The following is a 25,692-nucleotide window of genomic DNA, read 5'->3' on the forward strand; positions in this document are numbered from 1 at the left end:
CTCCCTCTCCCTCTCCCTCTCCCTCCCTCTCCCCTCTACATGGTGACTATGGTTTTTCCCTTTAGCACTGGCTTGGCATCACGTGATGTCATGTAAATCCCACCACCTTGCCGCTTGGGTGTTGACAAGGGTAAATAAGACACAGAAATCTCAACCCCTCCCCCGCCCCATGGCAGGGTTTAAGAACAAGCAGTAGGGATGGGGTAGGTGTTTAGGATGCAATTATTATAAATTTTAACTAATATAAAAGTATGGATTCGAGGATAGTTATTGCCCACTGGCCCGTGCACCCACTTGGAGAGGAGAGGATGCTTCTAAGCCTTCCTCAGTAATGAAGATCATTTTTGTGTCTAATTTGTGGAGCTTGGGTGCTGCTGTCTCATCCTCAGAAAGCAGCAGATGTGTGCTGTGGCCAGTGGATGGGTCCTTCAAGGAAGAGAGTACAGGGGCTATGGCTACCAGTTTGCTAGGATAGAAAAACACACGTGAACAGTTGAGTTGCTGACCATGATTTCAGCAACTTGGGAGTTGTGGACAGTTATAAAGGAGGAACTGTTGGCCTTCGGTGCAGGCTGGCTGACCTACCTGTCAGTATTCCATATCAGGTAGTTGAAGGCTTGGGCCCTAAGCCTTTAGAGAAGCTGGGTCTTGGTTGTGATGGACAGAGAAGCCAAAATCCATGGCTCTGCCATCAGACTGATTCGGTTTGAGCTTTATGGCTTTTGGCCAGATACACTATTTCTTAGTTCCTCAGTTACCCCACCCGTGAACAGGATAATAATAGTGCCTCTCTCATTGGGTTGCTGTCAGGATTCAGGTGTTAAAAAGGTAAAAGCTCTCAGTGCAGTGTTTGGCAAGTGAGTGGCTTTCAATCAATTGCAGTCTTTAGCCATTATCAGCAGGCCTGACATATATAGCCATACTCTGGACTGAAGCTGTGGTTCTAACTTATAGAACATATAGTACTTAACTTGGTAATTTTAAAACTTAGCTCCAGGGCCGGGGAGATGGCTCATTAGAATAAGTGCTTCCCTGGCAAGTGCAAGGGCCAGAGTTCAATCCCCGGCTCTGCCAAAAAAACAAACAAAGCAAAATAAAACTTAGCTCCTTTCTTTTTTAAAAAAAATATTTATTTTTTGATACAGGGTCTCGTTGTGTAGTTTGGACTTGTAGTGATCCGCCTTCCTCAGCCTCCCCAGCACTGGGATTACAGGCTTGGGGCCAGCACAACATGTACTACTAGGAATTGAACCCAAGTCCTTATGCTTACCAGACAGGCTCCTAGACTGTGGAGCTATCTCCCCAGCTCCAAAACTTAGCACCTTTTTTTGCATTTCAAAATCATTTGTGTTTATGGTTCAAGGGCCATTTAGAGGAGCACGACTTTTGATAGCATTTAGTTGGTAGCCCCCTATGAAGTTATCAGCTGAGGCATGAGCATAAGACTATGGGGTTCACATAACCACTACTGCAGAGGACAACATTTTCTTTCACTTAAAAGTTAAAATACATTTGGTGCTACAGTATTTTGTATTTGCACTGGGAAATTAATGATACCTCCTTGGATGGGTTTATCATACTAGAATAATAATTTACAGTATTGATCTCCCTTTAAAGGAAAGTTCTGATGGATAAGTTGATAAGGCTCTTGACAATGGCCTGCTTTTACCAGTGTGTACATGTGATCATTTTAATAGGTGTGTTAATCAGGGCTGGGCAGATAGCTCAGTGTACTAAGCACCTGCTTAGGCTAGCTCAGAGACCAGGGTTTGATTCCCAGGACCACATGCTGTATTGGCCCCACCCTGGGTGTGCCAAGTTGCCCACCGAGGCTGGGTGTGGTGGTGTCGGCCTGTAATCCCAGCCCTGAAGAGGCTGAAAACAGGATAACTATGAGTCTGAGCTGCATAGTGAGATCCTGTATCAAATACATTTAAACAAAAAAATAGGCGTGTTGATCTAAAAATGATGTGTTTTTGGAGGACTGAGGTATTCTTATTGTGTATGTTCTTACTGGGAGTATAAAGTAACATTTTAAAACATGATTTGACATGAAATTATTTTCTGGCACCAACAATGAGAGCAAGAAGGTGGCTCAAGTACTTTTTTCACTGTTAATAGGCGTAAGCCAATAAGCAGGCCCTAGAGGGACCTTCTATGAGGCCAGCTGGACCGGACTTCTGAAAATGTGTTCCTCCTGTAAATATTATTCAAAGATTTAAAAATATCAGAGCCTTTCCCTACACAATAAAATGAGATTACCTGCTTTGGCGTTTACTTGTGGAGATGCAGTTTTCCATGTGCAGCAATGTAAATGTCGTTTTCCACATCAGGAGCGCCGTACTGGACCAACACGGAGAAGATGGAGAAGCGGCTTCATGCTGTCCCCGCAGCCAACACAGTCAAGTTCCGATGTCCTGCTGGGGGGAACCCAACTCCTACCATGAGATGGCTAAAGAACGGGAAGGAATTCAAGCAGGAACATCGCATTGGAGGCTATAAGGTAGAATTAAGCATTAGATACTGTATTTTTTTTTACATGCTTGCTTCGTTTTGAAAGCCTTCCAAGATTAGCGAGAATAGAAGAAATATTTTTGGAAAAAATCGGTAATGATAACGTGCTGTGTTAATGTTTGATATTTTAAAAATAACCCGGGACTTGAATGCAGTTTTAAAGTAAAATCCCCATTTGTGTTGTTCTTTATACGAGGGGAGTTTAATAACGAAAGGGTCGAAAGTTGAGAGTCTGTTTTCTGTATGCTTTATGGTCTGTAAAACAAACTGATGTAGAATTTGAGACGTTTCAGTGTAGTTGCCTCATGTGAGCCGGATTTCAGTAATAGTGAATGGTCTTGGAGTAGAGACAGGAGTGTGAAAAATTGTTCATTAACAGAGAGAGCGTTGGATGATGACAGAGGCAGGCCTCTTTCTATCTTGGAGGAGTCTAAAGGGCCTGTCATTGTCCTGAGATTGAGTCTCATCGCTCATTTGGGTGGTGGAAATTGACAGCGTCTCCCTGGAGATGTCTGTGAATGTTTCTTCGAATCTTTGTCCGTCCACTCAGCCAATGTTGACTCAGCACCTCCGTGCTGGGCAGTGTGCTAGGCTCTGGGGAAACTAAAGAGGCCAGGATGTTGTCCAGGGGCGCAGGGGCCTCGGCCCAGTGGGAGGCAGACAGTAGGGCTGGCAGTCAGGGGATGCTGCTGCGTGCGAGGTCACGAGAGCATGCTGTGTTCTGCGCTCTGCGAGGAGAGGCAGTGTGAGCTCTGTGGGGGAAACAGCCTCTGGGAGGACTTTGGGTTAGAAGGAAGGGTGGCTCGTTGAGAGCTTTATGGAGGTAGCATATGATGAAGACTTCAGGACGCCTTGCTGTGAAATCCTTTGGTGCGTTTGAGACTGAGTGGGCATATTGGCTACCTCTTGCTGCATAAGAAAATTTGCCCCATGATTTAAAAAGTAGTATCTATTTTCTCACAGTTGCCATAGGACTATGGGATTGCAGGGTGGCTTAGCAGGTGCTTCTGTCTCTAGGTCTCTGTCAGGACTGTAATCAAGGTTAAGGCTGAGGTATCACCTGAAGGCTTAACTGGGGAAGGAACAGCCCCTGCTGTTCGCGGGATCCACTCCCTCTCCAGTGTTCAGCTATTGGCTGCCGAAAGATCCTTTCCGGTGGGCCTCCATGGGGAAATTGCAAAGTCATCAGGTTCAGCAAACAGGGGGGAGCGGGTGAGGGGGAGTGTAGAGGAACGCAGACGTTACAGCTGCCTCCTGTGCCGTGATCCTGGGTGGGACCTTCCAGCACTTTTGCTGCTTTCTATTACTAAGCAGCAGGGCACTAGGGAGGAGATGCCCCAAGGACATACATGCCAGCATGAGGATGCTCACTGTGTGAGAAATTTGCACCAAGGGTAGAACAGTGCACCTTTTTTTGGGTACTGGGATCAAACTAGGACCTTGTACTGAGCGATCTCTCTGGCCCTTGCTGGGATCCCACATTGGAGAGGAGTTCTCCAGGGCAGCAGTGGGGTGTGTGGAGGCCCCTCTCTCCCCAGCATGCAAGCCCTACCCCATCATTGCTGTGGAGCCAGGAATCTTCACCCCACCTAGAAGTGCCCTCCTGGAACCCTTTTTTTTCTGAAATCCTACCCCCGTCTTTAAGGGATTCTTTGGTTCTGCAAGATTTTGTCTTTTTGTTTTAATGTTTAAAAAATGAATGTCTGAAGCCAACCCAGGGGACAATGGGTAAAGCCCATGAGTCTGTCCCTAAGATGAGGTAAGGGGCAGACAGGTGTGAAATAGATGTTAGACAAATCTGGACAGTGAGTGCCTTGGAGAAAAAAAAAAATTAAAAGAATGTCTGGGTAAAGATTTGATTATGTTGTACTAGTTGTAAAGAAGAGTTAGAGCGCTAAATTTGTGGCTCATGGAATTATTTACATGAACTATAATCACTGAAAACTCCTGTAATGGATGCTGCTTCAATGATTTATTTAAATGCAATTTACATAGAACAGTGGTCAAAATCCTGGTGGTTAACTGATTCTGTCAATTAAGATAGTCTTGTAAATAAGTACAGAGAGTGCACAAACCTCCAGGGACTCCCAGTCCTAAAATAAATGAGAGCAGCATCATTATTATGGGTAAGGAGCTTTTTGCAAATGTGAATGAGTGATTATGAATATGCTAGAAGACTGAGGGGGCTTAATAGGGCAAGGCTGCTTGATTTTGAACAGGTGCAGTTCCCTTTTGATTATTTATGACACTCCGCTAAGCGAAGAGCACCTACAGTATGCCACACGAAGAACCCTCTGCAGGAGTCTTCTTCCCCTAAGGACACAAGAGCAGAGTGTTTCTCTTTGTTTTAGGTTTTAGCCATTTCTGGAGGTAAAGAGAAATAGGATGTGTGGGGACAAACATCTTACACACATTGTTTTTTAAAGAGCAGGTAAAGGGCGTCCCATTCTACACCTTTGGAATGCAGGGCCCTGCTGCCTGTCCTCCCAGACTTTCTCTGCTGAGGGGGCTGGGCAGTGCAGGGGATGGCCCTGGAGGGAGGTGAACCTATCAACAAGTGGTTGCATAAGGGCCTTGCACAACACTGGTGGCCCTGGACGTTCATTAGGGGGAGCCTAGAAACTCAGAAATTTTAACCCAGAAGCCTCCGGGGCTTGACAAGGAAAAACTGGAGCTCTTATCTCCTGGGAAAATGCAGTTATCTAAAGAATAATCCATGTGAAGGGGCGATGTTATGTTAAACCAGCCCCAGGTATCACAGGGAGCCATGGGAAGGTCCCCCACACCACACCCACCTGTGGCCGAGCACCAGGCACCGCAGGCAGGGCTGCTGCTTGTCTCCTGTGCTTTATGTTCACAGCCCTGGGCAGCGCCTGAACAGGCAGCGTGTGGGAAGCCTAGGCCCGATATGACTCTTTCCCTCTGATATTTCCTCCATTGCCTACGTGAACTTTTAAAGAAATGTGCCTCTGAGCATTAAACCTGGGAGAGCTATACTGTGTGATTTGTAGTTTTCTTTCCATAGCACATGCTCAAAAGCAGAGATCTCAGCGAGGCACAGAGGCCCTGCCTTCCCGGAGAGCCACTTCTCCAAACCCTTTTAGTCACAAGTGAAGCCAAGCGTCAGGCTTTGCAAGGAATATTTTTCCAGAGCAAAGACCTGACACTTTCTACAAACAAAGGTTTGCTGTTTCTGAGGGGTTTCTTTTTGTCTCCTAAGTCTGCTTATTTCTTCAACTCTGGCTGTGCTTTGGTGCCTGCACCATCCATCCAGCTCTTGCTGCCCCTTTAGGCCACCATGGCTGCTCTGCCACCTTGCAGCCTGCCTGGGGTGGTGTGCACATGGGACCAGTGAAGGGAAAACAGAAAACCAAAGCGAAGTCGAGGAGAGTTATGAAATGGCACAGAAAGCTCATTTTAATGAAAATGACCTGTGGAACTGTTTGTAGTTCTGTGGCTCAGGCTTATTTATCACAGAGCTCCTGCTGAGCCCTCCTTAGGTGATTAAGAGTCAGATTATTATTTTCTTCAGTGTGTGTGCAGAGGCCAGTTGAATGCTACTAAGATGTAATTAATTTAATATAGTAGTAAAGCTTGACTTGAAGCATGGCTCTGTCTTCCTAATCATGCTTATTCCTAGATTTTTTTTACATCTGGTTTGACCGGGGAGCATTTTTTAAGCTCTTTGTGCTTCAGATCTCTTACCTTAAAATGAAACGTTTGGACTAACTGAAATGTCTGATCCCTTCTCACTCTGAGAACTGTGATTGAATAGCAAAACTATGGTGCAGCAAGAACCATTTTTTGTCTTAAACAACAGCACAGTTTAATTTAAAGTAAGAGATTGCCTTCATGGCTAGGTATTGCATAGGGCTTAGGATGGTTATTGCAAAATAATACAAAAAGCAAGAGAACTGGGATAGTAGACCACATCATTTTTAGGTAATGACTCAGGCATAGATGATTAAAAACCATCTTTCATGTCACACTTCTCAGTATTTAACAGAGACCAAGAGAGACCATATGCCAGGCGTGGTGGCGCACACCTGTGATTCCAGTGCTAGGAGGCTGAGGTGGGAGGATTGCTCTGAGTTTGAGGCCAGCCTGGGTTACAGAGTGAGTTCAAGGCTAGTCTAAACTCCATAGTGAAAACCCTCTCTTTTTTTTTTTTTGTGGTACTGGGGATTGAACTCAGGACCCTGTGCTTGCCAGGCAAGCGCTTATTCTACTGAGCTATTTCCCCAGCCCTGAAAACCCTGTCTTAAAGAGACTTAAAAAAATTTTTTTTTTCAAATTATAAAAACCCAATAAAAGGGCTGGCCAAATAGCTCAGCGGATTAAAGCGCCTGCAAACAGGCGCATTGCCTGGAGTTCAATCCCTGGACCTGCTATGCTGGCCTTGCCCCTGGGGCATGCTGAGAAGGCAATTGAGACTGGGTGTGGTGTCTGTGCCTGTAATCCCAGCTCTTGGGAGGCTGTAAATAGGTGGATCACTACAAGTCCAATCTGATAGTGAGACCCCGAACACCCTGTAGACTGTTCCCTAAAATACAAAAACCCAACCCAACAAAACCCCCTCCCAAACAAACAAAAGAGGACCCCAGAGATACCAAGACAAAGCACCCTCAACGTGGCTGAGAAATTAGCAAAAAGTCCACAGCATCAAGTCTCCTAAGGTTTGACTTCCTATGAAGTCCCTCGGCGGAGAGCTGAGGACTTGTTGGATGTAGGATATTCATTTTCAACCGCATTTCACATGTAAGAAGGGAGAATTAAAAATGTGGGAGCCATATTTCACATTTAAGAAGAGACAACTTTCATTACAATCACTACTGAATTGATTATTTTGATGCATAGGTTAGATTCACATTTTCTAGGTTGTTTAGATGTCATCTGCAAAAAAAAAAAATCAGCATAAATGTGTATGTGCATTTGTGTGTGTGTGTTTGTGTGTGTGTGTGTGTGTGTGTGTGTTGCTGGGGATCAGACTGAGGGCCTCACGCATGCTAGGCAAGGGCATTTTACCACTGACCTACATCCTTAGCCCTGCAAGTGTGGAGGGAGAAAATCATGACTAATGTACTAACAAGCTGACTGTCTCTAATCCTGAGATCCAAAATCCGAAGTACTCTAAAACCTGAATGTTTTTGAGCTCTTGGGGATGTGATGCTGTGGGTGAGAGATTTCACACATGACCTCACGACGTAAGTTGAACAGGAACACTAAAGACATGGCATAAAATTACCTTCAAGCTGTGTGCTTTAAGCACATAGGAAGCATAAGTGAATTTCATGTGTACACTTAGGTCTCGGGATACCTCCCTGTGCATACACATGTAATCCAAATCTGAAAAACAAAATAAAACAATACAAAAAACAAACTTGAAATCCAAAACACTTCTGATTCTAAGCATTTTGGATAAAGGATACTCAACCATCATTGACTGAGATTATTTTCCCCTCAGCCAAGCCACCTTCAGTTCTAATCCCAGACTGAGTGTTCTTTGATGGGATTAAGAGTATGCTGAGATCAGGCCCCTTTGCTGTTTGACTGTGGCTGGGCATTGTCATGTTTTGTGATGATGGCTCATCATGTGCCTCATGGTGGCAGCGCTGTCACCCGGCCCAGATGATTTTACCTCTAGTTCATGGTCTCAGTAGATGGCTTAATTCAAATGTGGCTCCAGTGTTGTATTAAAATATTCCTACTGCTCAGTTGGTATCCCCATCCCCAGGACCATGCAAATACATTTCAGCCCAAGGAATACTATTGGGGATGGCGCTAGGGGTGTGGTGCTGGTGTCCCAACTTCTGTGATGGCTGAGGGTTGTTTTAATTGTATACAATAACCATAATATAAATCGACCATTTAAGTCACTTTTAGATTCAGCAGACATTAATTATGTTCAGAATGCTGTACAACTGTCACTACTGTCTAATTTCATCGCCTCTGGCAGAAACTCTACAGAGTTATCCCCTATTTTCTCTCCGCTAATCCTTGGGATCGTCAGTGCTATATTTTGTCTGTGAATTTGCCTATTCTAAGTAACGCATGTAAGTGAAGCCATAGGCTGCTTGTCCTTCTGTGCCTGGCTTATTTTGTTAACTTCACATTTTCTGGGATTGTCTTTGTTATAGCACAAATCAGGAATTCATTGTCGTGGCTGGATACTATTCCATTGTGTGGCTATCCTGTGCTGTATTCGAACTATTCATCTGCTGATGGGCACTTGGCTTGTTTGACTATTGTAAATACTGCATTTGGTGTAAAAGTATTGTCCTTTTACTTCTCAAGGGTATATACCTAGGGATGGAACTGTTGGATCGTGCGCCAGTTCTCTGTTTAGCTTTTTTTTTTGGTACCAGGGATCAAACTCAGGACCTTGCACTTGCCAGGCAGGCGCTTATGCTGCTGAGCTATCTCCCTGGCCCTTTGTTTAGTTTTTTTGAGGAAGGTCATGAGATATTCAAAGAGCCAAATTCAAAAAGTGGCTATGTCTTGCCGTCACCCCCTTGTGAGTACCTGAGAGAACAGACTTTTGTTTTGGGATTCACTTCCCACCTCTAGAGAAACTCTTACTTAGAGGAGAAAAGAGTTTTCTTTCTTTCTTTCTTTCTTTCTTTCTTTCTTTCTTTCTTTCTTTCTTTCTTTTTTTGTTTTTTGGTGGAACCGGGGATTGAACTCTGGCCCTTGTGCTTGCCAGGGAAGTGCTCATTCCACTGAGCCATTTCCCTGGCCCCTGAGAAATGAGTTTCTACCAGGGCTCCTAGATTGGTGGTGAACCTGTGACACGGGTTTCTTTGTTTTTCTTTTAAGACAAAAGACATTAATGTATGAGTTACTTTTTTCTAAGCTAAAACCTCAGTGTTTGCGTTTAATTATAGTGCTGGCACTTAGTGATAAGTAAGCGGGCTTGGGGTTGCAGTATGGGCGTTCGTCTCTGAAACACTGGCCATCATCACCGCCCTAACTCATCATCTGCCCGGCCCTGTTCTCTGGACACCTCCTTAAAAGCAAACTCCTGTCAATGTGGAGTTTAAGCATTAACAGGTGTTTGCCTTCACATCTGTGTGATAAGCACCTGCAAGTGCCACGGTCCTTGACACATGCAAGCCCAGCTTGTGCAAATGTGTGCAGAAGGGATAGAGTCCCCAGGCCCCAGCTGGAGGTGGGGTTGGGAGAGGGCTGGTGAAATGTTATGCATTGTAGTAGCTGGCCTGTGTTGAGCTTTAGTTTGTAGGCTGCCTCCCCGAAGGCGAGTGTTACCAAGAGCTGCTGTCTCCCTGCATGGATTGGGCCCTGGTACTGGTGGAAAGATGTCATGGGTGGCGTAATCACTGTCACGTAGAAACAGTGCTGGACCTGACACAGAGCAGGCCTCTGAGTGCTTGTTCCACTTATTATTGAGCACCTGGGTATTTGGAAATGTCTGAATATTTTTTGCAATGTGGAAATCAAACATCCAGGTGACAGGCTGGGTCTTTGACCTTTGGCTTTTCAAAACCTGTGTGTTTTCAGTGCCATGCCAACTAAATCTACATTCCCTGTTGTCACCTGGAGGTAGCTGGGGATTTAACAGATAGGTTGAGAGATTTGGGTAACAGAAGAATTCTGAAAAAACCTGTCTGGGCCACCTTTTGTCTGTGCATTCACAGGCTTTGGAATGTTTGTAGAATCTACTTTTTGTACAAGGGGATGTCAGGCCCCTAGCTTCAACCTGCTTTGTTTCAATATTGAAATGTTATTTTCATGAACATAGTTTTGGAGGCTTGTGGTCTGTAATACTGTTAGCTGGGAGATGGAACACAGTGATGAACTTCACGAAGGTTTGGCAGGGACAGAAAGGAAGACGTGGGAAAGAATGTGCATGCGTTAGGTGGCGCAGACCCTCTCTTTTGTGTTTGGTTAGCTAGAGAGTTACAAATTCAAGGATTTTGTAACCTCGGATCTAATACCCCATGGATACTCCATGGAGGCTCTTCTGCTTTACTTTCTGTTGCGTATGAAATTTGTTTAAGTTTGGAAAGTGCAGGGAAAAAATAAGCAATATTCATAATCTTTCCATTTAATTATGTAAAATAAATTGCTGACACCTTGGGCATAGTTTCTTCCTGAATTTAGGCTTGTTCCTATAGCCCTGCTTGTAGCATCAGGTCTCTAGGCATGTATAGGGGCATGCTGGTGCCCTTGTACCATTTTTTAAAGTGGAATTGTGAATATATTTTCTTGTCTTCAAACTTTTTTCTTCTGTCATACTATATAATGATATCTTAGCACTTCTGAACATAAGAATACCTTGTTCTAGTGACTGTATATGGTTTAGTTATAATGAACTCTCCATTAGGTGATATAGGATGAACTGTACATTATTATTATATTATATTTATTTATTTTTAGTGGTACCAGAGATTGAACTCAGGACCTTGCACTTGCCAGGCAAGCACTTATTCCACTGAACTCTCTCCCTGGCCCAAACTGTACATTATTAATGACTTTTGTGCGTGTGTATTGTACCCAGGGCTATGCACATTCTGAATGGTGCTCTGGCACTGAGCTGTGTCCCCAGCTAAGGTCCTTAATGGATTCTGTTATGGCCTCTGTTTTATTACAAAGAGTGCTTCAAGGGACCGGGGAGATGGCTCAGTGGAATATGTGCTTCCCTGGAAAGCGCAAGGGCCTGAGTTTAATACCCAGTTCCGCCAAAAACCAAAAAACAAAAACAAAACAAATTTGTTCATGTGCCTTGCAGGAATTGTTCTTTTCTGTGGGCTGGATTTCCTAGAAGTGGTATTAAGTTGGCCAAAAAATATGTTTTACCAACTTTAATGGTGCCACCAAATTCATCCAATTTTCCCCCTCAATTTCTGTTCTTCTTTGCAGCTTAAGTCCATATTTACTTCCATCTTCACCACGTACTGAATGACATGCATGATCCTTCTAATTTTTGTTAATCAGCTGGTGAATAGCAGTGTCTCTTTATTCTTGTTTTCATTTTCACCTCCCTGATTGTTAGTGAGGTTAAGCGTCCTTTCATATGTTTATTGGGTCTTTACACTTCCTGCTCTTTGAAAGCAAAGGTGGTGCACAAGCAAGCATTTGACCTAAGTGGCTGAAATAATTGTAGTGCTGAAAATCTGGGAAATTAGGCAAACAAACAGACAAACAAACCACATGGTGGCGGAGAGTGTCTCTTACATTTTTGTTGGAGGGGAGTCTCTGTAGGTTCACACTGAGGGTTGATACATTAACCCGGTGATTTAGTAGGCCCCAACACTCAGCACCTTTGTTTTCCATTTTTATAGCGTTATTGTCCCATTCATTTAGCTTGCTATTAGCAGCCACTAATTACCAGTAGGATATCCCCTACAGAAGTGTCAGAAGTCCCACTGTTGGCAGCTTGTGAGGATGTCCTTTTGGAAAACGCCACAGCTCATAATTTGGGATCAGTGGACTGTCAAGGAACAAACTTCTGGAGCAATGGTGTAAGAAAACAAATATTAACAGCATCACATGGGGCAATATTGATTGAGTACCAAGGTTCCAGAAGGGTGAAAAAATCCTGTTTGGTAGATACATGTCTTATCATAAAAGCATTTTATCGGTGTTAACTCATTAACATTTGCAGTGAGTGCATGCTTCCAGTGTTCAGGGAGCAGTCTCCGAAAGAGGAGCCTTGCGTAGAATGCCATACCTCCAACCAGAGCTTGGAGCTGACCATATTCCCTCGGGACAGAAACGGCAGCTGCCAGGCTGAGCTGCATATGCCAGTATTTAATGTCTTGGGCCGAGGCAGATGATGTTCCCTCCCCATGTGGTTCAGGTTCAGTTCCATTTGGAATATGCCGTGTGCCAAATCTGGAACCAGGCGCAAGAAAGACATTGACAGTTTGAATGGGGTCCAGAGAGAGGCACTGCCACGATTAAGGGCTCAGGGGCTTGACATTTGAGCGGGGGCTCAAAGAACTGAATATTTACAGCAGGGCTAAATGCTGGATTACATGGCTTGGTGACATTGGGGCCTGTGGCAGCATCCCTAAGTTACTCTTCATGTGACAGGTCCCTCAGAGACGAAGAGAAAGCCACTTCTATATCCCTGAGAGTTTGGGGTGAGGTACTCGCCTTGTGGTCCTATCTGCCTCCAGTTAAGTCAAGAGCTAGTATCTGCTTCTCCCACGCTCTGGGCATTGCAGCTCCTAGTAGCATCCAGAGGCCAGTATACAGAAAATTCTCTTAGTACTAAGTGGAAAATCGGGTATCCACGCCTCCTTCAGAGTACTCATGTGTGGCAGGCATCCCTAAGGGGACACCTGGCCCTTGTGTCATTTCTCCTACCTGTTGTGGCTCAGCTGGAGCACAGAGCGAATCTTTTGTGAGAATAGACCCTCTCCGTTTTTAGATCCATTTTCCTGCTAGATACATATCTTGCTTCCAACAGTGATAGTTTTCTTTTTTTTTTAAACATTTACTTATCTATTGTGTGTGTGTGTGTGTGTGTGTGTGTGTGTGTGTGGCCAGCTCAGCCCACCAGGGGACGGGGCGGGCTGGCATGTGGTGCTGGGGGATTGAACCGCGGTCCCTGTGCTTTGCTAAGCTTGTTCCAAGTAGGTGCTTTAGACCACTGAGCCATCTCGCCAGCCCCAATAGTTAGTTTTCTTATCACGAGCTTCTCAATGTTGAGTTCAGAGACAGCCTCCATGATTGGTGGCTGCTGAGTAGGGTGCCTGCCTAGAGGTCATTCTTTATGAACCCAGAGCCTGTGGCCTGTGTACACCCCTGTTATTTTTTATTTTGAGACAGAGCCTCACTGAGTTGCCCAGGCTGGCTCAACCTGGCCATCCCCTTGCATCAGCCTCAGGAAGAGTGGGATTACAGGTGTGCGCTAGGTAGGGTACAGCGCTCATTTTTACCTCTCTGCCTGTGCTCTGTTGGAAAGGTCCAGCCTTCACTCAGTGACCCTTGCTGGCACTGTCAGCGATGATCAGTGATTTCATGTTTGCGTTCAGCAGCTCTTACTGTACTCTGCACTCATGGCTTGCACAGAATAGAATAACTGACCTAAAGACCGTGGTGCTGGAGTGAGCTCATGCGGTCTCTTCCCTCTGGCAGGCTGATGGCTGGGCCTGCTGCCTCTGCCCTCCTGTTTTCATGATGGAGTACTGGTGAGGTGGTTCTCTTTGTTCTCTAGTTTAGTTCTTTGAGTCCCTCATGTGCTTGTATTATTGGGCTTTGTGTGATGAAGGCTGAAAACACGTGCCCTTCTCAGGGCACCACACAGAAGGTCAACCGAAATTCCTGACAGGATAGGTGGTCATCACTGGCCCTACACATTTTATTACTTTTTCTTTGCATCCTCTGGAGTGCCTTTTGCAATAACCCTAAGGATGATTTTGAAAAAAGTATTAAATCTCTGAATTCTAAAATGACACTGAAATTTGCATCTTGTCCTAGTAATGAAAATGTATGCTTGTTCAAAGGTAGGAGTCCATGGAAACATTTTGCCAGCGAGGTGAGAACGTTAATGTCTGGTCTGTCTGCCTGTGGACAGGACTGTGGCTGGGAGACACACTAGCTTATTGCGCACGTGCTTCTTATCTTTGCAGGGTCTCAAGGGCTGTAGTACACAGATGAATATATGATGTATACATTTTGCAAGGATTCATTGCTTTCATATTTGGAATTCTGAGTGTATCAAAAACACGTAATATCTATGCAGCCACAACCAGGGATGAGATGGCAGACCTGTGCTTCCACTTGAGACATCTTGAGGCTTCCAGAGAGCATCTGCGAGCCATGAAGAAAGAACTGAAAGGCTCTCAAATAAGAGAACTCTGGGAACAGTAAAAGTGCTTGCCTCCTGGGCTCTATGGAGAATTACATTATCTAAGGCAGGAGAGGGCATTCAGGGCGATGCCTGACATAGTACTTACTAGTGTGACCACGTGGGGCCTGGGTGATAATAGGGCCTGAGGAGACCTAGTGGATGAGTGACCCATAACTCATGGCTCAGGAGCATCCATACTGTGTGAACTTCCTGTTATTGGGATCCTCCGAGGGACTCCTCAAACCCATGGCAGTGGCGGACCCACTCTGATATCACCGAATACCACTGTACATCTCCGTGTGTCAGTATCTGTCTCATAGGCGTCCCTATGGCGATGATCAGGATTTTCACATGAAATATGAGGACAGTTTAGAATGCAAGCAGTCGGGCTGGTGAGATGGCTCAGTGGTCTAAAGCACCTACTTAGAACAAGCGTAGCAAAGCACAGGGACCGTAGTTCAATCCCCCAGCACCACATGCCAGCCAGCCCCGCCCCCTGGTGGGCTGAGCTGGTCACACACACACACACACACACACACACACATAAATAAATAAAATTAAAAAAAAAAAGAATGCAAGCAGTCTTCTGCCTTCCTCACCTTACCCAGCCTCCTTATTTTCCTCCTCTTTTTCCCCCCTGTTGGTGCCAGGGGTTAAACGAGGGTAGCACACATATTGAGCATGTACTCTTTACCACTGAGCTATCTCCTGATCCTAACCTAACCAACCACCTTTTCTAAAAAAAGGAAAAAAATGTATTTAGTACATGGTCTCACTACTAGATCAGACTCATAGTGGTTATCCTGTTTTCAGCCTCCCAAGTGCTGGGATTACAGGTGCGTGCACCATGCCCAGTCTCAGTGGCTGTCTCAGTGTGCTCCAGGGACGGGCTGGTACAGCACATGGAGGATTGAACTCTGGACCCTGCGTCTGCCTAAGCAGGTGTTTTAATCCACTGAGCTATCTGGCCGGCCCACCAATTACCTTTTAAATGAAGAAAGCAAATGATCTGGTATTCTGTGCTAAGATGATTAAATAAGCACCTTGACTTTTATTTTTTCAGGTACGAAACCAGCACTGGAGCCTTATTATGGAAAGCGTGGTGCCGTCGGACAAAGGCAATTATACCTGCGTGGTGGAGAATGAATATGGCTCCATCAATCACACGTATCACCTCGACGTTGTCGGTGAGTGTGCCTCCCCTCCTGTGGCGGCTTTGCAGGAACCGTGAAAGTGCATCTTGCTTCTCCTGAGTGTTTAAGGAGAATGGGTTTATTTTTACCTTTTCTACCTGTAGGCTGTAGGATTCTTCTATCACTGATACTGCTCCATGTCCTGATTAGCCAGGTTTTATGGGTTTTGCAAGACCCTCTTGGCTCCCAAGCACTACTTTTTATAAGGTGGACATGCATAAAAGTTCTGAAGCTGAGATTACTTTGAAAAATACATGCAGGGTGAAGGGGTCAGATAGAATGGAGAAGAACTTTGTTTTTAGAAGAGAGGTAAAATTACCCAAAGAAGGGTATCGTGTGGACTGAAAGTACAGATGATGAGCCAATAGGTGCATGGGAGAGGTCAACCTCAAGGGGCCATTCCCTTCCATTGGAAGAAAGTTGTTAGACACTGCCAGTTCAGTGTCTATTCCTAGAAAGTATTTCCTATGTAAAAAGGGAGCCATACATATGAGTTTATAAACATGTTTTTGTCAGAGTGCACAAATAAGTAAGCTATTTTAGTTAAACATCTTAAAGATCACATAGACTGTTGTCTTGGAAACTCAGATTTCTTCCCCAGCTTTGTGTGTGGTGATGGGTTTTTATTGTAACTGATGCAGAAAAGGTGTTGCTGTCTTGGAGAGTTGCCAACATGTGGGTCTGCTCATAACGTGTGTCTCATTGTCAGGGGTGGTGGGTTAAGATCTCTGCTGTGTTGGAGCTGTTTGTTCTCTTTGACTCATCACCTATCATGACCTCAATCTGCTGCCTGTTTTTAGACCATTTCTTGGGGTCACCTGATTAACAAACTCATCCTTACACATAGGTTACCGGCTTAGATTTAACACAAAGCTCAGAAGAATTTATTTTGCTTTAATGGGACTGTAGGTAATGCCAGAAGCACATGGCCACCCACTGTGCTCCATAAATAAGTCTCTCCTACATCATTTGCGAAGCATCTGCCCCTAGCATTATCTCACTTACGGGTTTTTCCTTCCTTTTCATAAAACATAACCTCTTTGAAGCAAGGGATTCCATAGATATTTGGATTGCCCAAAGAGCCACTAAAAACCTTTCCAAAAACTGAATTAACAATATTATAGAGGTTTAGTTTAACTGAACACAAAACAGAAAACCATTTTGATTTTGTATCAAGCTAAATGGAGTTCAGTTCACAAGACACTCTGCCGTAGAAAGCATGGTGCGGTCTTTACTTCTATTTGTATACAAGCATCCAGTGGGAAGAATATTTATTTGAACATTTGAGTTATTCATAAGCCTTGATGTGAAATGTGATAGGCCTTGGTATTCATAAAAGAATGAGTCTTGAGGTCTCATTTTCTCCTAAAGATATTTATGGTATGTTTCTTAGAATTGCTGTGCTTAGCTGTTTTCAAACCAAACACAAAGAGCAGTACCACACTTAAATATGAGAACAAAACAGGTAACATCTATTCGGGCCTTGAGGCACTAGAAACACATTCCTCAGAGAGCACATGACTTGGCATTTAACAGTTTACTTTGAGCTTCATGTGTGCTGAATTTGATGTGACACGCTTCCATATAAGGAAAGAAACTTCAATTTTGGGCCAAAAGTTCAAAATATCTAATTTTGAAATTTAGTAATTTATTATGGGAAAAAAATAATTGTGCTAAAGCAGTCTTCTGAGATTATGACTTTGCACAGGCTTGGAAATTATTCATTGAGATTGCTGGGACCTTTCCAGGAAATGTAGCGTCCCGTCCTGCCATTCCAGCTCTGGGCTCTTGCTTACAGCAGGTTGTACGTGGAGTTGTTATGTAAAGCATCCAAGAGTCCTTTGCCCCACCTCCTCTCTGAGCTTTTTGGCAGCTCGTCCCTGTGAAGCCCTGAAATCTCTCTTAGAGTTTAGGGTAGGGATTTGAATTGGGCTGCTGAATAATGGAATTGTGCTGTCTAATGTTAATCCCTTGGCAATCAGTCTTGTTGAAAAGAGGGTATGATTCAGTAGTGTGATGTAGAGGGAGCGGGGAGTGCATGGAGTAATGCAGAGAGAGGCCTGATTATGTCACAGATTTGGGAGATCGCCCAGCCAAGCGCCGGCCAATAATGACACAATGCTGGTTGGGAATATCCATTAAAGCTCAACTCCAATAATTTTCCAAGCCTTGAACCGTCTTTATAAATAGAAGCCAAAAGTCAGTGGAGTATAAGACATTTTCAGTAAAGATGGAGGTGTGAAATACTCTCATCTTTGCTCAAAACTCTAGTAATTGCTTTGAGAAGCACTAATAAAATACGAATTGAGTCAGCTAAGGAGTCTCGTAGAATTACGGGGTTGGCAGTCATTCCAAACATCTCGGCAAGTGGAAACAGAAAAGATACAGGCTTAAACAATGAATTTCTCGTGGCCCACAGGCCCAAATTTAATATATAGCTGGGTGATAACAGCCTCTAAGCTACATCTCTGTTTCACAGAGAAGCAGAACCTCTTTCCCAGTGAAAATGAAGTCCTGTTCTTGGTCACATTCTCTCAGGTTTTATTTTTGTTGCTATGCTACATAGTCTTGTGGTTCAGATATTAGGAAGCATCAGAATGGGTGAGATCTTTTTATTGAAATTCTTCCCTGGAAAGGCACCCTCATAAGCACTTTAATGTAAAACCCGTGTAATTTAAGTGACATTCCTGTGTTCTGGAATTAAACAGCCAGCTATTGTTACATGCAAGAGAAATGCTTTTGTTTACGGGAGCCCTTTTAGAAGCCTTGCTTGATCCTCATTAAAATTGACACCATTACTTTTTAGCCATTTACTGCAAGGGAAGAGTAGTGTGAAGCTCCACATCTCAGTAATTGTGGCTGTAATAAAACAGACTGCCCTAAAGTTACGGGCTGCGGGAGGCGCTAAATCTTTGCCGTGGTTCATCAGTGAGGGTTGCTGATGCCCTGGTTTTTATGGGGCTCTGCCACCCAGAAACCACACCTAGGATGAACCATTAGCTCTTGCCACTTTCCCTGTGTCTGACCCTGAGGGTGTTGACAGGGGGCAGCAGGTACGTCAGGGGATACATCTGGGCACAGCCGGAATTGGGACATGTTGCTTAGTTCTGTTGGACTTGATTTCCTGTTAGTAAAATGGGAATGATAATGCTCACCACATTCCTGTGATGGTTGTCTTCATTTTCGCCATCTGCTGCAATGAATGACTCCAAATTCATTGGCTTAAAATAGCACACATGCATTTGCTTATATTTGTGGAGCCTAGAAGTTCAGATCAAGGTGCTGTCAGGCATCGGGCCTTTGTCCCACAGTTTCCAGTCAGCAGTCCTTGGGCATGCATCTGTCCCATCTCTGCCTCTGTGTTCACATTGTCTTCTTCAGTGTGTCTTTTGAATTTTCCTTTTAAGGGGAAGTCTACCATTGGATTTGGGGTCCTTATATCGAAGATGATCTAATCTCTATACTTTCAGCTTAATTACATCTGTAAAAATCTTTTTTTTTTTTTTTTTTTTAAATAAGGTCATATTCATGGGTGCCAAGGGTTAGGACAGGTATTTTTGGAACCACTATCCAACTCACTACAGTAGTTGTAGGGCATCAGATGGGTTGGCAGGTGAGTATGCCTCTTTGGTAGAGGTGGCCAGTCACAGATGGCAGTTTCTTCCCTCCCAAAGCTGAATTCTTGGGGCTGGCGGGTTAGCTCAATTGTTGAAGTGCCTGCTGGGGCAAACCCAGTCAGGGCCTGGGGACTGCGGTTTGATCCCCAGCTCCCCATGCCTTACCAGATTTGCTCTTAAGGCAGCCTGAGCCAGCCAAAAAAAATCCTTCCCAAAGCTGAATTCTTTTGAAGATAGGAAAAAGTCTTTGCTAGTTTTTGTCTCCATCACAAGTCTTACTAAATAAACCAGGTACCATTTTGGGACCAACAGAATTGGCTAGGAGCTGATGTTCCTGTATGCTGCTGTAGGTTCCCCTTTGTCATCGAAGCTGTCCTAAGGCTAATCTGAATACTGAACTTGGAGAAGAGACTCAGAGAGCTCAAGGGCTTGGAGTTCATTGAGTTGGCCTCTTGACCCCGTCTCCCCACACCATCTTCAGCAGAGGTGATTCAGGTCCAGCAGATAGAATGATTCATGCAAGAACTTGGAGAAGGCAGTGGAGCTGGTGGCTTAGTGTAGCTCTAAGCTCCTAGGTCAGTGCTGCTCCAACTGCATGTACCTCCTCCTTCATGTTGTGGTCACTTTGGTGTGGACCACCAGTGGCTGTCACCACCGTACTTTTCAGCAGAAGCTGCTGCTCCCACCCAACGCTTAGGTCTTTTCTGAACCAGAAGTTGAGAGAGACAGACAGCAGACACAGACTGAGATTCAAAAGACTGATTGCTCTTTCTCATGAGGATTCTGTCAGCTTTTCCTTCTCTTGGATGTTCAAGTTCTGGATTCCCAGAGACCATCAGATAACGGGGTGGCTTTCTCATCTGGCATTGATATTTTGGGGGCAAAGTACAATGGGAGTAGAGATGGTGTTTCTGGATTTGCCTAGGCTAGCCATGTATTTTCTAGAACTTTGCCCCTCACCCAGCAATGATAGGTTTAAGCAGCAGACCAGCATCTCTCAGGGAATGGTGGGGGTGGGCAGGCATCAGGGGCAACACTTCACTTCTGACAGTGTGCAGATCACCCTGGCTTTAACACTAGCCCCGACTTGCTCAGTGGCAGACCAGAATGGCACTATGATGAGCCCTGACCTAAATCCTCTGTAATTCAGCTCCAGACATGATGGGGCACAGCCTGAAAACATGAAGGAGTCCGTCCCGTGCCGACTCCCCCCTCAGGTGTGTGCTCAGGAGGAATGAGGAGTCGCCTGTTCCAAGAACTGGATGATAAGCCCACTGTGGCATTGACACCTGGTGCTGAGCTCTTGGCAGCTGGTCTCCAGTGGGAGAAGGAGAAATTGCGCACATTTGTTTATTGCCAGGGGCAGCCTGCGTCCTAGGAAGATCACTGCGTAGTGTGATCTCTGTGCAGAGGTGAAGGGACAGAGAAAAGCCCAACTCCTTAGAATTGTTTCTGAAAATACACTTGGGAACCTCTGTGGGTTTGGCCTAGAGTAGTGCTTACATCAATGACAATATGGTGGCCTTGCTAGTTAATGCAATGGTGAGTTTGTTCCTGAAGTTATCAGTGTTAGATGCTTACTGCACATTTTCCCCTGAGGAAGACCACACCATGCCCCAGTGTCCATCATTCTGTGGCTTCTGGGTGGAGCTTTTGTTCCTCTGCGATGGGGCTTAACTGAAGCACTTGAGCTACATAGCACTGAGGATCCGGAGAGGTTTGAGCTGCTGTGTTGGGCTGTATTGGCCATTCTTTTCTGGGTAGCTGCCAGATTTCCACTCTGGAGCCCTGTGGCTCTGGACCCTGAGGTCTCCTGGTCAGACCTCATCTGATTTTCTTTTCATAATCATATTCTTCCTGTCAGCTATCATTCTCTCGTCATGCTCTGTCTCTTGTCTCTTGTTTCTTATCTCTTATCTCTTGTGTCTTATCTCTCTGTCCTGCTCACACTCTCTCCTTCTCTCCAGGGTCTTCCTTTGTCGTCCATGCTGTCCTCAAAATCAAAATCCTTGTGCTGCACTCTCTTGCATGCTGGGATTACAGATGTGTGCCACCCTACGTGGCTTGCTTTTTCAGTTTTTGCACTAAGGTTAAGATTTGGTGCTTTAGGCTGGTGTTGGCTCTAAAGTGGTGAAATCTAGCTGGAGACAACCCTTCTATGAAAACAAATGGAGGTTCCCTACCAGGGGATAGGTTCTAGTGAGGACCTTTAGGATCGGAAAGCTCAAGTTAATGTGGAGTCATGGTGCTGGAGCATCATGAGCGGAAAACACATTCCTGTTGCTTCTTTTGTGGCTTTGGTAGTGTTTTTGCCTTTTCTCCAAGCCATAGTTGCCACAGTCAGTCCACAAGGGTCTCCCCGCCTCTGGAGGTTCGAGTGGGCATTACATGGCACTGGGGGGAGGGGAGCAGGGAGTTCAAATCCTGTTTTCATCCTCCACTAGCTCCATGGCTTTAGTGAGTTATAGCACCTGTGAGCCTTAGTCCCATCATCTGTGCCAAGGGGGTGATAACCCGCTTTCTTCGTAGCACCATGAAGGGATGAGGTGGTATGGGAATAGTGTTATAAATAACAGCACCAAGTAAGTAAGTGAGTGAGTGAGTGAGTGAGTGAGTGTAGCAAGAGACTGGTATTAGGCAGTCCTACGCAGCTCTTCTATTTCTGGCTGAAACACAGGACCTGTGCTTGATTGATGGAGTGGTCAATTGTAGCCCTTCCTCCAGGACAGAGATTTCCAAACTCCCTCTGGTAGCTACCATGTAATGAGCATTTGATTGCTACAGGGTGGCTCCACTTTCCTATTTCCCAATAGGGATTCCTGGAGCAAAAGCAGCCGGCAGGCAGTATGATCATGGCTAGTGAGTTGATGGGCAAAGAAATACATGCTCAGCAAGCAGTTCTTCCAGGTCTGAGAGCAGGTGGGAGTCTATGTGGGTGTCAGTGCAGATGGGCATATTAGCACTTGGCGCTATCAGCATTTTCTTGGTGTTCTCTACAAAGCATCGAGCACCCTTTGGCTTACAGGCGAGGAGGATGCTGTACTGATTGCTTCTGATTCTGCTGGGAGTTAGGCTGAGGTAGCTGGGCAGAGACTAGTGTTTGGTCTGTTGTTTGATCTTTGGCATTGAGTCTGTGTCATGACAAAGATGCAGAAGTGTACAGTCAGGCTAATGTCTTAAATTTTTTTTCTATACGCAGGTCTCTTTGTCGTGCTTGCAGATGCAGATAGACATGGCGGGGATTGCGGGGAAGAAAACTGCTTTACTAGAGTCTGGGAGTCAGCGTGCAGGGAGATGTGCTCTAATTTAGCCAGGTTTCTGTGTGCCCAGTTAAAGAGTATAGGCGTTGGAACATCTCTAATCTGAAATGCAAAACTTTTGAATGTGATGTTGATTGCACAGCATCATGGATAATCGCCTTGGCACTCAAAAAGTTTCAGAGTTTGGGATTTTTTCAGTATTTGGGATTTTTATTTTTTTAATGTATTTGCTACAGAGTCTCACTACACAGCTTGGACTTCTAGTGAGCCTACTGTTTTCAATCTCCCCAGCGCTGGGATTACAGATGTGCACAACCACACCTGGTCTCAGCATTTGGGGTTTTAGTGGGCTTCCCCCCTGCCCCCCCATTAGAGGTGGTCAGCTGGTAAAATCTATGCAAATATTTCAACATTCAAAAAATTCTGCCATTTGAAATACTTCTAGCTTCAACTAGTCTACTTCAGCTAGGACACATTCAATCAATAAGAGAAAAAGTTAAGTGGGTTATTTATATTGGGACTTCTGTAGCTCTTAATGTATTTCAAAGTACAAAGCAAGAAATCTGCAGTTTTTCTCTAATTTATTCATATGGCTTCATCAGTGGCTACCTTTATAAACATGGTTCTTTGGGGAAGTTGCATGCCAGGTCACATGGGGATGTGGGTGTGGGAAGGCCTTTGTATTCTTTTCCTTTTACATGATATATGCACTCGTTTGCCATTGTGGATTGCCTTTCTCTTAGAATGTCCCAGCGAAGGATTCAGCGTGTGCATGCGTGCTTTAGGTCTGCAATCAAGAAGGAAGGGTGTGACAGGGATATGTCCATAACCTAAGGGGCAGCGTTGATCTGGAAGGGTAGTTTCAAGAGTTATTCTTCCATCTTTCATGACAGCAAGTCAAGTACGGGAGGCTCTGAGGAAGAGATAGCTAAGGACATCGATGATTGCTGTGGGGAGGTGGTTCGGCTTCTCTAGGAAGAGAAGAGATGAGGCCATGACAGTGTCATTGTGTTGGTGTGGCGAGAGGGTAGAACAGAGCCCCCTGTGGGACTGTCTGGATCTATTGTATAGTCATGATGACTCCTCTGTGGAGCACATAATGTCACATAGGGTATACCTGAAGGTGACAGTCACTTGAGTAAGACACAGACATTGTCCTTTGGGAGTTCTCATTTCATTGTGCAAAAGACCCCAGGCTATCACAGTGAGATGATGAGTGAGTTGGGGGATTCCTGGGTCCCACTGGGACTCCACCTTTTTGTTCCCTTCTCTTGGAGCGTTTTCACTGTAAGAGTCTTCTGAACAAGGCCCATGGGAACTCTTTTCTTCCCAAATACAGCTCAGTTTGTGCCCCAGACATAATCCGTCTTCGTATCAGGGAGCTGGTGATTTTTTGAGACACAAGCATTGCTGTTATCCTAAAAGGACCTTTTGGAAGTTGTGCTTTATTTTAAAAGGAACTTCGTGTTTTACTGGTTTGTATATACTTTAGGTAGATACTAAACAGTGAAGGATTTAGTTCTTTACATTTTATGTTGTGGTCAAAAGAAGTAAAACCATCCTGTGTGTGAGATTGTTGCTGAATGTTCATTAGTGGGTGGATTGGGGCTGATGAAAGCCTCCTGTCTGGCTTGGACAGTAAGGAGATGAGTAGAACTTGGATTTGAGCCCTTTTCTGATCCGGGTGACAATTTTGAAACCTCTTTGTAGGTGATACTTTTACTAAGAAGTATTTAGGAGTACGATTATTTTCAGTCTGAGTTTTGTCTCCTGAGAAAACAAATGGGGTTCGTTGTCCGATTTCTCATGTTGTTTGTACCAAAGGGAGGGATCGCTTGTTTGATCAGATGGGCTGAAAGCTTTCCTCTCTGCTTGATTCACCCCAGGAGCAAGGCAAAGCATCTGGAATTAGCATAGATTTTTGTCATCTTCTTGTAGAAGAAAAGATTTTTAGATGATGAAACCTGATAAAACCTATCAGTATTTGTATAACAGCCTCTTTGATAGCTGTGTATATCCACTAGCTTCAGTATTAGTGGACCTGTCTGTCCTATTCGGCCGTGGATATAGTATAGCTTAATCACATTTAGGTTTACTTTATCGTATTTGTTTTCCACTTACAAATAATGCTACAGTGATAAGCTTTGTATGCACCTGCTTACTAGGCACCTGTGAATATTTTTCAAGGGCAGATTCTAGCGGTAGGTAGCTGGACCCTTTCTGATATGTGTTATAAATCATTATAAACCTAATGGCTTTCATTTTCATTTGGGGAGGCTTTCTAGTAGTTTGGTTTTTAGTTTCTTTGTAATTGTTTGAGAGGAGATACTCTAATTTGGAATTCACAGTGTATTTAATTCCTGAACAATTTAAAAAAAAAAAAAAAAACTTTTCCAACGTGGTTTTCCCATGAAGGAAACCCAGCTAGGCAGACGCCCGCTGAAGATCTTGCATTCCTGAGAGATGCCGCTCCCCCTAGGCAGGTGGTGGTGCGGGGGCTCCGTGCTGTCCTGCACGGCAGGATTGCTCTCAGCTGTGTTTACGGCGGCTCCTCAGGAGGGAGGCTGTGGAGACCTGACGTGTACATTTACATCAGCATCCACGCCACGGTCCTTGCAGCAGGGGCCTTGTGCAGAGTCTTAGTGTTGAGAGAGAGCAAAGCTCTCATTTAATAAACAGGACATGACGAATACACTTGGCCGAGTACGTAGGTGTCCCATGATCCTAGAATAGGTCTTGCCCACTCCACGGTATTATTGCCTTTGCCAGGACTCCTCCTTTCTTAAGTTGTGGCAAGAATTGCATAACATAAGCATTTAATCACGTTAAGGGCACAATTCTGTGGCCTTCTGGGTATTCCAGTTGTCAACCCATCCCAGTTGTCCATCCCTAGAACTTTCTCATCATCCGAAAGCCACATCTCCTTTGAACCTAAATTTGGCCTAACTTTGTGGTCATCAAAGAGTGGTCGACTCTGGTTTAACTTTTGGAAGGTATGAGGTTCAGAGTATTTTAAACATTTGGGCTGAGTAGATGACACAGAGCCCTTCTTCTGTAAGTTGCCCAAGAAGATCCAAATTGACACGCAGCAGGTAGAAGCCACTCATCCCCAAACCAAATCACAGAGCCTGTGACATTAATTAGTGAAGGTGCTTTGCCTCCACCTGCTTGGGTCTTCCCAGACTTGAGCCCCAGCCAGCACTTCACTTCGCTCGTCCACGCCATTGAGCAAGCACAAAGGAATTAGTGGTGTTTTGCTTCTAGCGTTTCACATGGTGCAGCCTCCA

The 25,692-nt window shown here is 44.8% G+C and overlaps 1 protein-coding gene across 13 annotated transcripts in view; it reads left to right on the forward strand.

Annotated features, from left to right (window-relative positions):
* The window catches only part of Fgfr2 (fibroblast growth factor receptor 2), a 110,966-nt gene that overhangs the window by 38,556 nt on the left and 46,718 nt on the right, over positions 1–25,692 (forward strand). For all 13 annotated transcript variants that reach the window (XM_023708972.1, XM_023708979.1, XM_023708969.1 and 10 more), the window contains 2 exons: positions 2,334–2,503; positions 15,399–15,522. In XM_023708972.1, the coding sequence (XP_023564740.1) occupies positions 2,334–2,503; positions 15,399–15,522 (294 nt within the window). The remainder of the gene's footprint in view (positions 1–2,333; positions 2,504–15,398; positions 15,523–25,692) is intronic.

This window comes from Octodon degus, unplaced genomic scaffold, assembly GCF_000260255.1.
Source record: "Octodon degus isolate 3935 unplaced genomic scaffold, OctDeg1.0 scaffold00010, whole genome shotgun sequence".
NCBI classification, from domain to species: domain Eukaryota; kingdom Metazoa; phylum Chordata; class Mammalia; order Rodentia; family Octodontidae; genus Octodon; species Octodon degus.